This window comes from Podarcis gaigeae, assembly GCF_964106915.1.
Source record: "Podarcis gaigeae genome assembly, chromosome: 2".
Lineage (NCBI taxonomy): Eukaryota > Metazoa > Chordata > Lepidosauria > Squamata > Lacertidae > Podarcis > Podarcis gaigeae.
The window spans coordinates 4,778,447-4,793,510 of NC_139679.1; the positions used below are offsets into that span (position 1 = coordinate 4,778,447).

The 15,064-nt window shown below is 46.9% G+C and overlaps 1 protein-coding gene across 2 annotated transcripts in view; it reads right to left on the minus strand.

Moving 5' to 3' along the window:
* DCTN2 (dynactin subunit 2) overlaps nt 1-15,064 on the minus strand; it is a 42,846-nt gene that overhangs the window by 3,978 nt on the left and 23,804 nt on the right. For both annotated transcript variants that reach the window (XM_083729466.1, XM_083729467.1), the window contains 8 exons: nt 8,652-8,748; nt 7,743-7,804; nt 6,764-6,862; nt 6,320-6,480; nt 4,268-4,421; nt 2,054-2,119; nt 1,318-1,356; nt 1-78 (listed from right to left, as the gene is read on the minus strand). In XM_083729466.1, coding sequence (XP_083585592.1) covers nt 1-78; nt 1,318-1,356; nt 2,054-2,119; nt 4,268-4,421; nt 6,320-6,480; nt 6,764-6,862; nt 7,743-7,804; nt 8,652-8,748 — 756 coding nt within the window. The remainder of the gene's footprint in view (nt 79-1,317; nt 1,357-2,053; nt 2,120-4,267; nt 4,422-6,319; nt 6,481-6,763; nt 6,863-7,742; nt 7,805-8,651; nt 8,749-15,064) is intronic.

The following is a 15,064-nucleotide window of genomic DNA, read 5'->3' on the forward strand; positions in this document are numbered from 1 at the left end:
CTGTAGCCTTGCCTCCACCTGGTCCAGGGTTGCTATGTCCAAGGAGCTGACTTTGGCCTGCAGGATCTCTACAGTTTGCTATGGAGAGGATGTGACATGGAGAAAGCGTTTTAGAGGAAAAAATACCACATGCCTGTAGGCAAAACTTTAGTTGGCTAACTCAAATCAGTGTGTGGAATTAGTCCCGGCCCTCAGGCTGGACTTTCCTACCATTGGCTCTTCCTGCCCAGGCGACATTTGTCCCGGCCAGATCCAGTGAGACACCCCTCCCCTCCCCCGAATATCATCAGCTCTTTGAGGTAATACATGGGGATATGTCTATGCTGCAATTGTACAGAACAACAACCAACCACCAGTGGAACACAACCTTGGATGGAAATTTCAGCTACTCAAGAATCTTATATTTTTTTCTTAAAGACAGCATATTTCTAGTTTCCACTGTTGTGAATATATGCGTCATACTGCATGAATAATGCAAACTGGAATTTCAGGTACCAAAGGCGTAGTTTAAATAGGTTTTCGATAGTGCTGTGTTGTGTGTGTGTGTTTGAGAGAGAAATTTCAGCAACCTACATAGCTCCTTGGCCTTCTTGAAGACTAGCAAAACTAGAATAAATTATGTAAAATAGCTTTTAAAGACAGAATTTTGCAAAACATGAGAAGTATTTAGTAAATTTGCAAATATTGTTTAGGTTGCAAAATTTCAGTTTTACTTGGCACAGGTTACCTCAGCTCAGTAGTCAAAAATAAAGAAAAGGAACTTAATCCACAGAGACATAGAACATCTTGTCTAGAACAGGGGTAGGCAATCTAAGGCCTGGGGGCCAGATCCGGCCCAATCGCCTTCTAAACCCAGCCCGTAAATCAGTGTTTTTTACATGAGTAGAATGTGTGCTTTTATTTAAAATGCATCTCTGGGTTATTTGTGGGGGATAAGAATTCATTCATTTCCCCCCCTCAAAATATAGTCCGGCCCACCACATGGTCTGAGGGACGGTGGACCGGCCCACAGCTGAAAAAGGTTGCTGGCCCCTGCAAACCTATTTCCCTTAATCCTGGCCTAGAAGCTATTTTTCCCAACGTTTCAGCATAGTAGCTCATTCCTTTCCATTTACAAACTAATGTGCTTTGTACATGTACACATGTACACACACACACTTTGCACAGCACTCATCAAGCCCAACCTGGCCTCCCAGCAGCTACAGGATAAATTAAGAGAGAACCTTCATGCCCAATCTTTAAAAGCAAACATCCCCTTTAATTCTTTTCCAATCCCAAAAGGCACAGACCACTTATAAACTTCAGCCAACAGCTTACCATAAGACTAGCTCCTTGCAGTCCGACAGACAGAGGATTCTAGAGAGAGAAAATGAAGGGGGGGGGAGGTGTTGATTAGGACAGTGCTGGCCAGCCTTTGTCAAGCATGGCACAAGCCAGTCTGCAGTGTGAGGCAATGCCACTGCATCACACTCAACAATAGCCATGTAGTTTCTGCACTCTGGGCTGGAGCTGCTTCTAGTCCAGCAAGAGTCTGACTCTATGGCACGGCCAGGGCATTCTGCTCTTGCCCAGGAGTGCTACAAAGTCAGCTGCCTATGCCACTTGTGGATTTTCAGCCACAGGCTGGCCATGAACAATTTAATTCATTCAGGCCCTGTAACCAGCTCCAGGCATTCCACCTCCTGAACAATTTTACAGCGCGCCTATAGGGCCAAAGTAGATGCTGCCCTAAATGCATCACTGGAGAAAATCTCAGGAGCTGCTAACAAATGAAGCCATGGAGTTCATCATAAAATCTAGCCTGCTGTTACACCTGTTCCCATTACCCCTTAAGGAGCTTGCCAGGTCAGGAATTGGTCCATCTACCTCAGTAGTGTCTACACTGACTGGCAGGAGCACTCCAGGACTTCAGACCAAAGTATCTCTCAGGCCTACCTGGGGATACTGGGTATTGAACTGGGACCTTCTGCAGGCAAAGCAATGCTCTACCACTGAGCTATGGCCCCATAACCTTCTCCGTGGACCCAGGGCTTCCACTGCCTTCATGCCTCACCTGGACATCCTGCTCACAGCGAACCGTCGCTTCCAGCTCAGCCAACCGCTTCTCCAATTCTGCAATCTGGAAAGACCAGAGGGAGCAAATGAAGATGCGTTGCGCTTCTCTCCCTCCCGAGAAGCCTTCTTGAATTGCAGGGCAAAGCACTTCTAAAATTCCCCCTTGACCCGGATGTGTCATTTGTCAGGAGCCATTAAGGGCAATTTGACCTTACAACATGCCAGGAAATTGCCCTTCACAAGCCCCACTGAAGTGATCAAGACCTGTGAAGGAACATGGCGCCTTGACTATATTCACTCTCATGGGGTTTGCCGAGGAAAACTTCCTGGATGGATTGGACTGGGTGGTAGGTGCACGTGCCTATTTAGATTTCATACCTCAAGGCGCAAAAAAATTGTAAGTGTGGATGGATGGCTCAAGGAATCTAAAGCCAGGTGAAAATTCCAGAAGTTGGAAATCTTGAAGGTTTGTCCAGAATTAGATAATATTACCTACTGTAATATTACATACTGTACCTACTATGACAGAAATACACATCAATCATTTCAAATCAGCCACAAAGGTTCCCCCCTCCCAAAAAGTTCTCCACTGAGACTGACACTCCACTACAACTTCATTTCTTTCACCTAGAGGTTGCCAACCTTCTTGGGCACATTTGGAAGTTTGAGAAGGTGTCAGGGGCACCATCACAAAATGACTAATGTGTTGTGTGTGGCATAATCCAAAACTGGGAAAATGAGAGAAAGGAATCCAAAATGGTGTGGGCATGCCCTCCCACCCCCACCAATGGGGGGGGGGGGACACCTGCTTCAGCCACCACTGCACTTGCTTACAGAGAGAAGAACAGATGGGAGGGATGGGTGTATATGTTTAAATCTACATTTGGTTCTAGCTCCTATTTATTTAATAATTATTCGCCTGGATTCATACTGTTATGCTATTTATGTATATGTTTTGTCTATGCTGGTCTATGACCGTAATAAAGTACTTGACTTGGAGGGATGGGTGTCTGATCCTGGCATCCAATGAGATATGGGCATGCTTAAGGGAGAGAGTATTCCACAGTCCTCCAGCAAAATGGATTATCTGGATTTCTGCATCCCTGTGTCCCTTCCTCATCTGCACAACACAAACAAGACTTTGCCTATCACTCCCTCCACTTCTTTTGAGCTCCTTCCTAGCCATTTTAACAATGGTATTTTTGTGTTGCCTAGAATGGACGGCCAAAAAGCAGGGTGCAAATATGATTAATGACACCTTTTCCCACCACTTCAACCCCAGCATGAAGCAACTGGACCTGAAGCAGGCTGGAACCTACAGCCAGATCTTTCAACAGTCCCAACAGGGTTGCAATCCACGTTCTGGGGAACCCTGAGCCCCGACTGCATAGAATATTACCAGGAAGACATGACCACTGTTTCCCACTCCCACCTTCCTAAGCTTTCATGACTGTAGAATAAGTAAGTCAATAACCCCATTAACTCTAAAGCACTCAGAATGAAGTCACAGAGACTGCTGGGTGATGCAGATGTTAAAGGATTACTGAGAAAGTGTGGGGAAAGCAAAGGAGCCAAAATAAGGTTCATTACTCTATGATGCTCTATTCTGCTATGGGGTGAGAAAGGCTCAAACTTTGTGTGCAGTGGGGAGGGAAGGAGAAGATTCACAAAAATGATTTATGCTTCAAGATCTCCATGAGCCCTGTATATACATGCTGTGCATGGGACAGGGAAGCAGCTTAGGAAAAAGGCTCTGCATTCTGGAAATTCCTTTCTTCAGTATCAAATACATTAGCTTCATACAGACGCACAAGCCAAGTTGATGTATGTCCTAAGTCCCAGAGGAAGGGAACTATTCCTAGACATTACCGAGACCCTGATGCTCCCAGTCTCCAGCTCTCTTCAAGTGAAGACACATATGGACACAAAAATGCTCTGGAGCTTCGGGTCCTTGTGATGTCACAAGTACTAACCAAGCAGCGCTGTGCACAACAGGCCTTTCCCCACTCAAATCAAACACCCCATAAAGCAACAGAATGCTCTCCTGCCCCCAGAGCTGAGCTTGGAGAGAGAAAGGCACTGCTGAATTGCATACAATGAGGGCGCTGCTAAAGCACCTCGCTGCTGTACCTATGTAGCATCAGCTCATCATCCTAGCGATTTCCTTATAAGTCCCAGAGGTGTCTCAAAGATCAAATACTCCTGTTCTTACCTTGGCAGCCTGAGAGAATTTGTCCTGCTCAGGCCGGGAGTGCAGTTCGTAAGTCACCATGTTTCCTGGGCCAGCCGCAGTTTTCGCCGGGCTCTTCCCACTTGCAGGGGGCACCTTAGTACTCTTGGCTGTTTCCAGTTGAATGAGCAAACGCCTGACAAGTTGAAAAGGCCACAAATGTTTAGTGGGCACATGGTTAGGTCCCCACTGACTACACTGGCTATAACAGCTACCGCCTGCTGCAATGGATTTTGGATCAGAGATTGGAATAATGAGGGGCACGAGCATAATTAGAAGGGATGGGGACACTTTTCTCCTCTGTATGCTTGCAGCCGATGTCAGTTGGGAAATGGCCCATGTTTAGAAATTTACTTTGAACATGGTATACAGCAACTGGGCAACTAGGTAAAGGTAAAGGTACCCCTGCCCGTACGGGCCAGTCTTGACAGACTCTGGGGTTGTGCGCCCATCTCACTTAAGAGGCCAGGGGCCAGCGCTGTCTGGAGACACTTCCGGGTCACGTGGCCAGCGTGACATCGCTGCTCTGGCGAGCCAGAGCCGCACACGGAAACACCGTTTACCTTCCCGCTAGTAAGCGGTCCCTATTTATCTACTTGCACCCGGAGGTGCTTTCGAACTGCTAGGTTGGCAGGCGCTGGGACCGAGCAGCGGGAGCGCACCCCGCCGCAGGGATTCGAACCGCCGACCTTTCGATCGGCGAGTCCTAGGCGCTGAGGCTTTAACCCACAGCGCCACCTGCGTCCCTAACTGGGCAACTAATCAAATCTAAAATGGTCGGAATCAACTTTTTCAGATGACCATCCCTAGAAAGCACATATATTTCTGCACGTAGCTCTTCAGGCATGCTAAAATTAGTACGTTAACCATTTTCCCTGTTTATATTTTCTTCTTTAAATCTAAATAATGGAAAGGGAAAGGTATGCTATTGTCCTGCCATGTATTTAAATATTTAGAAGTATTCCAATAAAAATAATTTCCAGGTAAATCTTTGAAAATAGCATTTAAACCACACTAAGTGCACTTTATTGATTTCCTTCCCTACAGGAAATTTATACAGACTGCAAAACTAACAAGACTAAAAAAGATGTTTTACTAAAAGAAAAGTCAAAAAAGCACAGTGCATCTGATCCCCATCAATTTAGAACCAGTGGGAAATTCTCCAGACAATTTCCCCCAGTTCACACCCAAAAAATCACAACTCTCTTTGATGGTCTGCATTATGCAAGTTTATCTATGGGTATAATCTATCCCCTTAAAGCAAGGATGGGTTGCCTTGTGGTTGTTGTGGGACTCCAGCAGCCCCTGTCAGCCTGGTCAATGGTTAGGAGATGATGGGCCAACTCTCCACCCTTGACTTAAGGGGATGAGCTGATGGCTCCATGGCCCCATCCAGTCCTATGATCCCATCACAATCTCAGCACTCCTACTATATGCAGACAATGTGCTCCACAGAGAGATGTACAACTGATCTCAAGCTTGCCCTGAAGTTGACACTCTTGGCCTTGCATGGCCTACTCTGAGGTGAAGAGCAATGTTAAGCTAGGAGCTAAATGGCCCCTTAAACCTAGGTTATGGGCACAGCAACGGAATGTCTAGGTATGCTTTTTTATAAGAATACAAAGCTGAAAATGAATGAACTGCAGCTAAAACATTACGTCCACTTTTCACATGGTCCCCTGCCCACCTCTGTAATATTCTTAACAGTGGGTCTCTTCTCCAGTCAGAGAGTAGCTGGAAGTGGGAAGGCAGAAAATATCCCCCTTTCCTTCCACTCTACAGTTTTAATATGAAATCTTAGGCGCAGTACTGTGCCCAGAGCTCAGACACTGCTCACACTAATTAAACCCCCTGTTGCAAAATGTGCCTAAGAACAATGTGAATGTCGAACACTGGTGCAGAGGGCCTGGCCGCAGTAGTCAAGGGTGAAGGGCAGGTTCAGATGGACTCTTATGAAGACGTGTTTTTCCAGGGCTAAGCAGCTTGTGGGACTAAGCCCTGGGGAACTGCAGTGCTGACTCCACCGTGACTTACTTGGCTAGAGCACCATCAGGATCGGTTAAGTTGATGGCTGCATCTGGCCCCAGCAGTTTCTCCAGGTGGGTAGAGACGAGTTGTTGTTTCAGGCTGGCCACCTGCTTAGCAAGGGCAACTGGTGTCAGTTTCTCCTCGGCAGCTGACTCCTTCACGGTGCTCTGTGGAAGAAGGGATAGAAGCTTTGAAAGCCTGGCATTCAGTAACTGTTTGGGGCACGGTCCTCTCTGACCCTGGGCTGCTCCCCCTTGTACTGATACTAACCACAGCAGTAAAGCACATAGTCTCAAGGCAAGGACAGCTTCTTGGATAACAAAGGCCTTCATTTTGCATTTGGGCCCGAGGACTAGACCAAGAAGATGGGTGGGTCCAAATCAATAGGGCCCACAGAGGAGCTGCAAGGGGGCCAGAAGGAAACAAGAAAAGAGACCACCTTGATCTTACCTTGATCTTCTCTACTTCGGCAGTCAGCTCCTGAACTTCATGCAGCAGACGCTGGTATTTCTGCTGGGGGGTCTCCTTCACACCAAGGCCTTCCCCTAGCTTAAAAATAAAATAAGATTCTCAGGTCAACAGCAACACCAGAATTTTGGGGGGTTCTAGAGTTGCTAGCACAATTCCATCTCAACCCATCTCCTGTTGCAAGGCTGGCTCTAGGAAGATAGCTTCAGGGGTGGGATTTCCTCCCTACAGTTTTATTTATAGACGGGCCATTCTCAATTCTTTCTGTGAGAGAGTTCTTTTATATATTTATAGTCTAGATCAGCAATGAGAAGTCTTTTTCAACCTGAGGGTCACCTTCCCATCTGGGCAACTTCCCAAAGGTGACACGTTAGTGGCTGATGGGGCCAGAGGCAGAACTGAGCAGGGCAATTAATGGGAAATGCCATGAATTCCTGCTCCTGTGGAGCCCGTGCCACGGGCTGGTCATCCATGGCAATGGCTAACCTGAGGAAGGCTGGTGGAAGGGAGGTCTTGCCTCCTAGCAGATTTGGGCTACAAGCCTATCCTGGCCCTGGGCCCTTAGGAAAATAGGTAGTGGATATAGAAGAAGTTGAAGCCCTATTTAAGGCTCAGTCTGGGCTTGCTGCTTGTTGAAGCAACATCCAAACCTGCCATGTGTAACTTCCATCCCAGGTTCCAGTTGGGGCTACTGAGAGTTCTCCCTGCCTTGCTTGTTGGTGAACCTTGACCTTGCTTATATGAACTGACCCCGCTATCTGAACTTGCCTTGCTGGATCCTGGGCCTTGGCTAGACTTGACTCTTCTTCTTGGATTCTGAACTAATACTGGTGCCACGTGACCTGGTGCCTAGCACACGCCTCTACTTAAGGCTACCATCTCATTCTCCACCTGAGATTCAGCTTGGTACAGAGCAAAGGTTTTCCTTTTGGTCTACAGTTCATCTGAGTTAGTTACTTACCATTTCATAGTCTCCAGACTCATAGCCAGTTCTCTTGGTTTTGCTAATACGATCAGAGAAATCTAGAAATCAAAAGGGGGGAAGGGGGGGGAAATCTTTCTGTACTTTTAGACTGAACAGCTTCAAGTTTCATGTTTTTCATTAAAATTAAGTTACAGGATTCACAATTGGAGCTAGTAGTTCTTTGATCAGCAGCTCATATTTGTAGAACGGCCTTTTGACTTTTCTACCAACTTCTAACAGACTTCATACCAGGGCCAAGGCAGGCCTGGCTGCACAACTGTGCCTTCAAGTTTTGGAAGACTATAAGAAGCTTTCTTATACCAAGCTAGGCCTATACTATATTGTCTATACTGTTGGTAGTGGCTCTCTGGGTTTTCAGACATGGGACATCACCAGCCTTACCAAGAGATGTCAGGAATTGAATCTGGGACCTTCTGCATGGAAAGCAAGGGCTTGGCTACTGAGCTTGATCCATCATCTGTAAGGACCAGTGTTCAAAACTGCAAAAGAAACCCTGTTGCTTCCTCTGGTTCAGAGCAAACCTGAAGATCTCCATTCAAGGGCAGGCTAACATCTTGTACGTCCAACACACACACACACACACACACACACACACACACAACCACTGAAAAATAGTCATGCATGTATTGTGCTGCATCTCACATCTGCAGGCAATGAGACAAATGACTGGCAGACATAAGCTAAACTAGGAATAAGTTATTTGAAATGTTCAGTATGTATATAACGTTATTATTGTAAATTATTAAGGCATTTTAAACAAGGATCCTTGGGTTCTTTGAGGATTGCTTTGAATGTTTTTCTTTGGTACATTTTCTAGTCCGGATCTACTGCTCCCCCACCACCCTGGACACATACTCAAGAAAGGGCCTCTGGAGAAACACTTACCTAGTCCTTTAGTGCCCACTCGCTTGTCCTTAAATTTGTCATAAGCCGCATTGGGGTTTACTATGATATGTTCCACGCTGGTGCTAGTTAGCTCCTCCTGTGTAGAGAGAAAAACAAACAAATATCAGAGCACCCAGCCTTATTTTTCTCCACCTCCCCAAACCACCTTCCCAACCTCAACCAACAGATTCCAAGCAATCTTCACAAGGGCCAAGCAGAACAGAGGAGATGCTCTGTTAGCAAACCTGACACTCTTGGTAGTCCCAGCAGGCATAATGTTGAAGCACTACTGCAGTGCTTAGTCCACAGAAACCACTAATGGTGCTGAGAAGCAAGGAGAGCTATTCCCCCCACTGGCTGGAAAGGAATAACTTGGGTCAAACAGGAACTTCTCTCCCCTTAGGTCAGATTTGAACTACAATGGTACCTTGGTTCTCAAACTTAATCCGTTCCAGGAGTCAGTTTGACTCCCGAAACCGTTTGAAAACCAAGGTGTGGCTTCCAATTGGCTGCAGGAGCTTCCTGCACTCAGGCGGAAGCTGTGTCACACGTTTGGCTTCCGAAAAACATTCGCACACCAGAACACTTACTTCCAGGTTTGCGGCATTCTGGAACTGATTTATTCTGGGATTACATTGGCAGGCTCTCTGGGCCCTTCCAGTCCTGCAGACAGTCATGGATCTGAATAGGGATGGCCAAATGGGCAGACCAGCAAAGAGCATGAGTAACCAGTGCATCTCATATACATGTGATTGGCCACTGGGAGAACAAGATGGCGGACTAGACGGGTGTTTGGCCTGATCCAGCAGGCCTCTTATGTACAAAAAAAACCTGACCAAGAGATACTGGTTTGCATCTTCATTCAGACGCTAAGCTTTTTCAAATATTGGCTTTGAACATGCCTTGGGCTGCAAGCATGGGCTGGAACACCCTAGAGCAGTCCTCACCAACCTGGTGCCCTACAGATGTTTGGGGTTACAACACCCATCAGTCCCAGCCAGCACAAAGGCTGCTCTAGGGAAGCCAAGAGAACTACCACTGTTTCACTTTGGCTACGTCCACACAGCTATCTAACAAAGCCTGTTTTGGCTCCTGAGTTGTTCTGAAACATGGAGCAAAGAAGATGAGTACAGTACTGTTTGAGGTAGGGTTGGGTGAGGCAGCACTTCTGCTTCTGAACTGTTCATTCTTGTGAACTTTTTATGAAAGGAATGAACACACAGGAGCCAAGAGAAGATGCAGACCGCCTGCCTGATGTGCAGGGTGGGTGGTGCAAGCTGACATACCACCTAGACACAGGAAAACTCAGCCATGTGACTCTCTGGTTCAGAGCATGGAGGTCTGCAAAACACAATGCAAAGCTGCTGGGTTCTCTCTGTAGGTGAAAGACTTGCTGGGATTGCCTGCGGAGAACTACATCTGCCTTCTTCACCTTTAATAGCCAAGGACAACATGGTATGCTAAAATCAAGTACTGGTGGGCACCTCCCCATACGCAAAAACATCCATATAACATTAGGCCCAGGAATGCCCTGAAGGATGGAGACAAGAGTGTGTTATGAAAAGGCTGCTGTTACATGGCCAGGCAGATATTGACCTGGTAAAGTTGAGTGTTCACTTAAAACAGGAGTGGGAAGGGTTAAAAAGGGGATTATATTAATAAGACTAACAAACCATCTGGCCTTTCTGGAGGGATTATGCGACAGTCCCTACCCCTTTTTCAAAACAGCGGGGAGGGGAAATCAGCAAGGAAGGGGTGGAATTCAGACAATATCCAAGTATATTTTGTTTTCCAATAACGGGTCTCACAGCTCCCTGGGTGAAGTGGCTATCAAATGCCAGCCAAAGAAGCATTTCCATTATCTTCCTGTGAAGGAGATGTGCGAGAGCCAATTCCAGCAATCAACATACAGGAAATCAGGAAACTGGTTCAAATAAGAATTTAATTAAAGTGCAGGGAGGTGGAGAAGCCTGGTTAATTACCCACAGAATTTCCATTACATTTAATTGCATTAGATCCCACTCCAGGTGAAAAAGTGACATGCAGGTTCCAGAGGTATGCAGGATTACAAGAGAGCAGCACTTTGCAGAACATTCATATGCCTGATCTAGGCTGCTGCAAATGTAACCAACCCAGGGGTGATAAAAATACAGGTTTATTAGTCATGACAGCTTAATATTACCTCCGGTATCAGAGAGGCTGTCTGCCTCTCAATACCAGCAGCTGAGGACCCTGAATGGGAGGGGGCTTGTGTGCTCAGGCCTAGCTAGTGGGCTTTATACATATACATATACATACACTGCCCTTCACCCGAGGATCACAGGGCAGTTTACAATATAAAAACACAAAATACATAGCATAACAATAAGTAAAGGTAAAGGTATCCCTGCCCGTACGGGCCAGTCATGTCCGACTCTAGGGTTGTGCGCCCATCTCACTTAAGAGGCCGGGGGCCAGCGCTGTCCGGAGACACTTCCGGGTCACGTGGCCAGCGTGACGAAGCTGCTCTGGCGAGCCGGCACCAGCGCAGCACACGGAAACGCTGTTTACCTTCCTGCTAGTAAGTGGTACTTATTTATCTACTTGCACCTAGGGGTGCTTTCGAACTGCTAGGTGGGCAGGAGCTGGGACCGAAAGACGGGAGCTCACCCCGCCGCGGGGATTCGAACCGCCGACCATGCGACCGGCAAGCCCTAGTCACTGAGGTTTTACCCACAGCGCCACCCACGTCCCAGCATAACAATAAACCAAACAATAATCACTCCTCTGCTCAGTTTAAAAGGCACAAGATTGTTTAATTAGCTGAAGTCCAGGAAGAAGAGGAATGTTTGTTTCCACCTGGCAGCTAAAGATATGTAATGAAGATCCCAGGTCCAAGGGGAGAGCATTCCACAAACAGGTAGTGATAACAGAAAAGCCCCTGTTCTCATGCTGCCACACCCTGGACTTCTTGTGGATTGGACACACAAAGAAGGGCCTCAGGTGATGATTGCAGGGCTTGGGTCAGTTCATATGGGGAGAGGCAGTCCTTGATGTATCATAGGCCTCTGGTTAGCCCTATGGAAAACAGGGTGCTGGACTAGGTGGGCCTCTGGCTGGTCCAGCAGGGGCTCTTCTTACACCTGAGATGGTTCCACTGAAAGGATTTTAAGGCTATCTTTGTGTCCTGCCACAGCGTCTCCTACACCAAAGGCGTTCTGCAAAGGAGCAAGCTGTACATAGCAGAAACACCAGGTGGGGCTAGGTTTACATAGTGGCTTTGCTACTTCAGAGCTTCCAATCAACACTGACAATGGTTTTTCTGCAGTGCTTGCAATTCAGGCTGTGACAGAATCCAAGAGGGGGTTGTAAGGTGGAACCTGGCAGAACCAAGAGCTATCCAAACTAGAAGCAGCTTGAGTACAAATAGACCTGAGGCCTAAGGGAAGCAGAACAGGTCAGAACTTAGCTCCCAAAAACCCAGCATCTTGTTCCAAGAGGGGACAGCAAGGGAACAAGATAGCTATGTGTAAATTAGGCCGACTAGCCATTGCCCTGCTAAGGTGTGGCAAACTGCCATGAATCAATGAGGTGTCTCTCCATTGTTGTGGCTGGGTGCATTCATTAACCCAGAAACACCAAGCTGTTGTGAATCAGAGGCAGCTTTGTGCCATATCTGAGATGGGTCCTCAGCAACAACCTCCCACGCCAGCTGAGGCAATTGTTGAGGGTTGGTTTTTTTTTGTTGTTTTTTACAAAAATGCCAAAATAACTGTGATATTTTTTTTTTATTGACTTGCCGCCTTTTGGAAATTCCCCCCCCCCAACATCAATTCCGCCTTTGAAATCCTGGTAATGTCAGCCCCACCCTAGAAAAGAAGGTCCCTTCTCACTTAAGGGAAGCACCACTCTGCATCTGAGCTAGAGAGAGCTCTGCTATTGACTACAAGTCAGCCTCTCCTCTTGCTAAGTGCTAGAGAGAGGCAGGCATTCTGCCCGGGCTCTTGGAAGCAGCGCGGTGGCTGTAATGGGCTCTTATGGGAAATCTATGGTTGCATCAAGGCCAGACTCTTTTTGAAGAGCTATTACAAGAGCCTCCCATTCCTGCTCCTTTGGTCCTGCACATTAAAGACGCTGGAAGAGGCTGTTCTCAAAACAACAACGGCAAGAAATAGTTGCATCAGATTAAAGCGGCTATGAAATCGCAGCACAGGAGGCAATTGTTACAAGCAAACAAATAGATGTGCTCCACCAGGCAGGTGTTATCTCTACATGACCTTTAAAGGACACCTTGAGATCACTGCATCCAAAGACTTCTCACCAGCGCCTACAATGTTGAACACCTTCATTAAAAGCAAGGTGCAGATACAGCCTGAGGACCTTATCAGGCCCTTTGGGACTCACACATCACCCCACCTTGCTCTGTGGAAATGAATATACTATCATCGGTATTGACAAGTGGGAGTTTGGAAATTTCTCATCACAGGAAATTACTTTTACTTTATCTTTAAATCTTACAGAAAGCTGTTTGAAAATGGCAACTCAGTGGAAAATTCATAAACTATTAAATAATTAATGGCAAATGTTGGATATTGATGTTAGAGGTGACCTTGTCCCCTTGCCGTGATAATGTGCAAAGGCAAACAAATACTGGAATATTGCTAATCCACAACAATGAACTGTCACCCATCTACAGACTACCTACAAATCATTTCATGGACCATCGAACAATACAATGCGAACACTCAAAATACCATATTTTTCCATGTATAAGACGACCCCTATTTTGTTGAACCCAAAATTAAGAAATAAATATTTTGAACATCAAACAGAATAACTTTGATATTTTATCAAATATTCAAAGCACCGGTATATTTAGTCCCGTATCTTTAAACATCAAACAGAACAACTTTTTTTTCATTTAGAATGCCCGGGAGTGCTCTTGTTCTGCCTAACCTGGCTTGCCGCAACGGTCCGCATTGGTTGGCCGAAGTGGTAAGTGAAATGAATGGCAGTTCCGGCAGCTTCTTCACAGCACCTGGGGCGGATTTCTTTAATTTGGCAAAACGTCCAGGGTTTTTTGTACTGAGTGGGTGCATTCCCTTTGAATGGAAACTGGGAGTGGAGTGTGCTGGGTGGTAGGAGCCCACAGGTGAAAGCCAAAGTGTGTGTTTCTGTGTGCAAGTGTGTGTGCAAGTTAGGAAGGGAGGCTGGAGGAACTGGGAGCAGCAGCAGTGGCAATGGCAACATGTCAAGCTCATGATGCCCGGCAGCTGTCCTGCTCTGCTGCCACCGCCAAGGAAGCACCAGATGAGAGATGAGGAGCTGCTGGCTGCCTCTCCAGAACCTCTTGGCTCTGGTCAGCTGCTCCACTTGCAACCTCCCAGGCATGTACGTGGCGGGTGCCGTTCCTGGGCCTTGGAGGAGGAGGGAGCAGCTGCAGGGCCTGCTCAGCCCCCTTTCGGTTGGGTGGGTGTTTGGTGCATTGTCTGGAATGCCTTTTCCAAGCTATGCTGTGCTTTTGCCCTTTTGGTGGTTGTTTGTAAAACTCCCACTGCAAAAGTGACCCTCCTCATCCTCCCTTGCAGGCTTTAGATAAGATGTGTGTGTGTGTGTGTGTGTGTGTGTGTGTGTGTGTGTTTTCTCCCGAAATAATATCTTGAAATATCCCTAGGCTTCCTGCACTACTGGTAAGTAGTGTTTTTCTTAAACATCCATGTATGAGATGATCCCCAATTTTTTAAAGTGAAAAACATCTGCCTTATACATGGAAAAATATGGCAACTTATTGGTAGCAGCGAGCCGGACATCTACTAACCATTAGAAATCAATGTACAGAAACATTAAAGGAAGTGGGTAATGAAAATCTGGAAGACAATTTAGTAACAGTAGTAGTATCTACTGTATTTTTCCGTGTATAAGACACCCCCATGTATAAGACGACCCCTATTTATTTGAACCCAAAATTTAAAAAACAATCAATCCCTAAAACAGAAGTGAAAATCTGGATGACCGGCGCCAGCAAGTTGTTGATCTTTTGGGGGGCAATCGCCCTCATAATTTTCAGCATGAGGTGCATGCAGTACACCGTGGTGCAGGAGCAAAGGCAGTGGTTGGGGCACAGCAATGTCCCCCTTGGTGGCAGCTGCTGCGGGGAAGCGAGGGGAAGGAGGCTCCTAAACAGGATACCAAGGAAGAGCCAGGGGAAGGCAGCGCCCACTCTGTGCCATGCCGTCGAGCAAACTGAGCTGAGGAAGGTGGTGAGCGGGCTGGGGGCAGGGTGGGAGTTTGAGAGAGGAAGAGGGGGAAAAGGAAAGAAGGGCAAGGAGAGGCAGCTCTCAGCGGTGGCTGCTGCTCTTGATCCGGTGGTCAAGCCAGCAGGGGCTTCAGGAGGCGAGCCAGTCGCCAGCATGCAGTCCAGAGGGGGAGGAGAA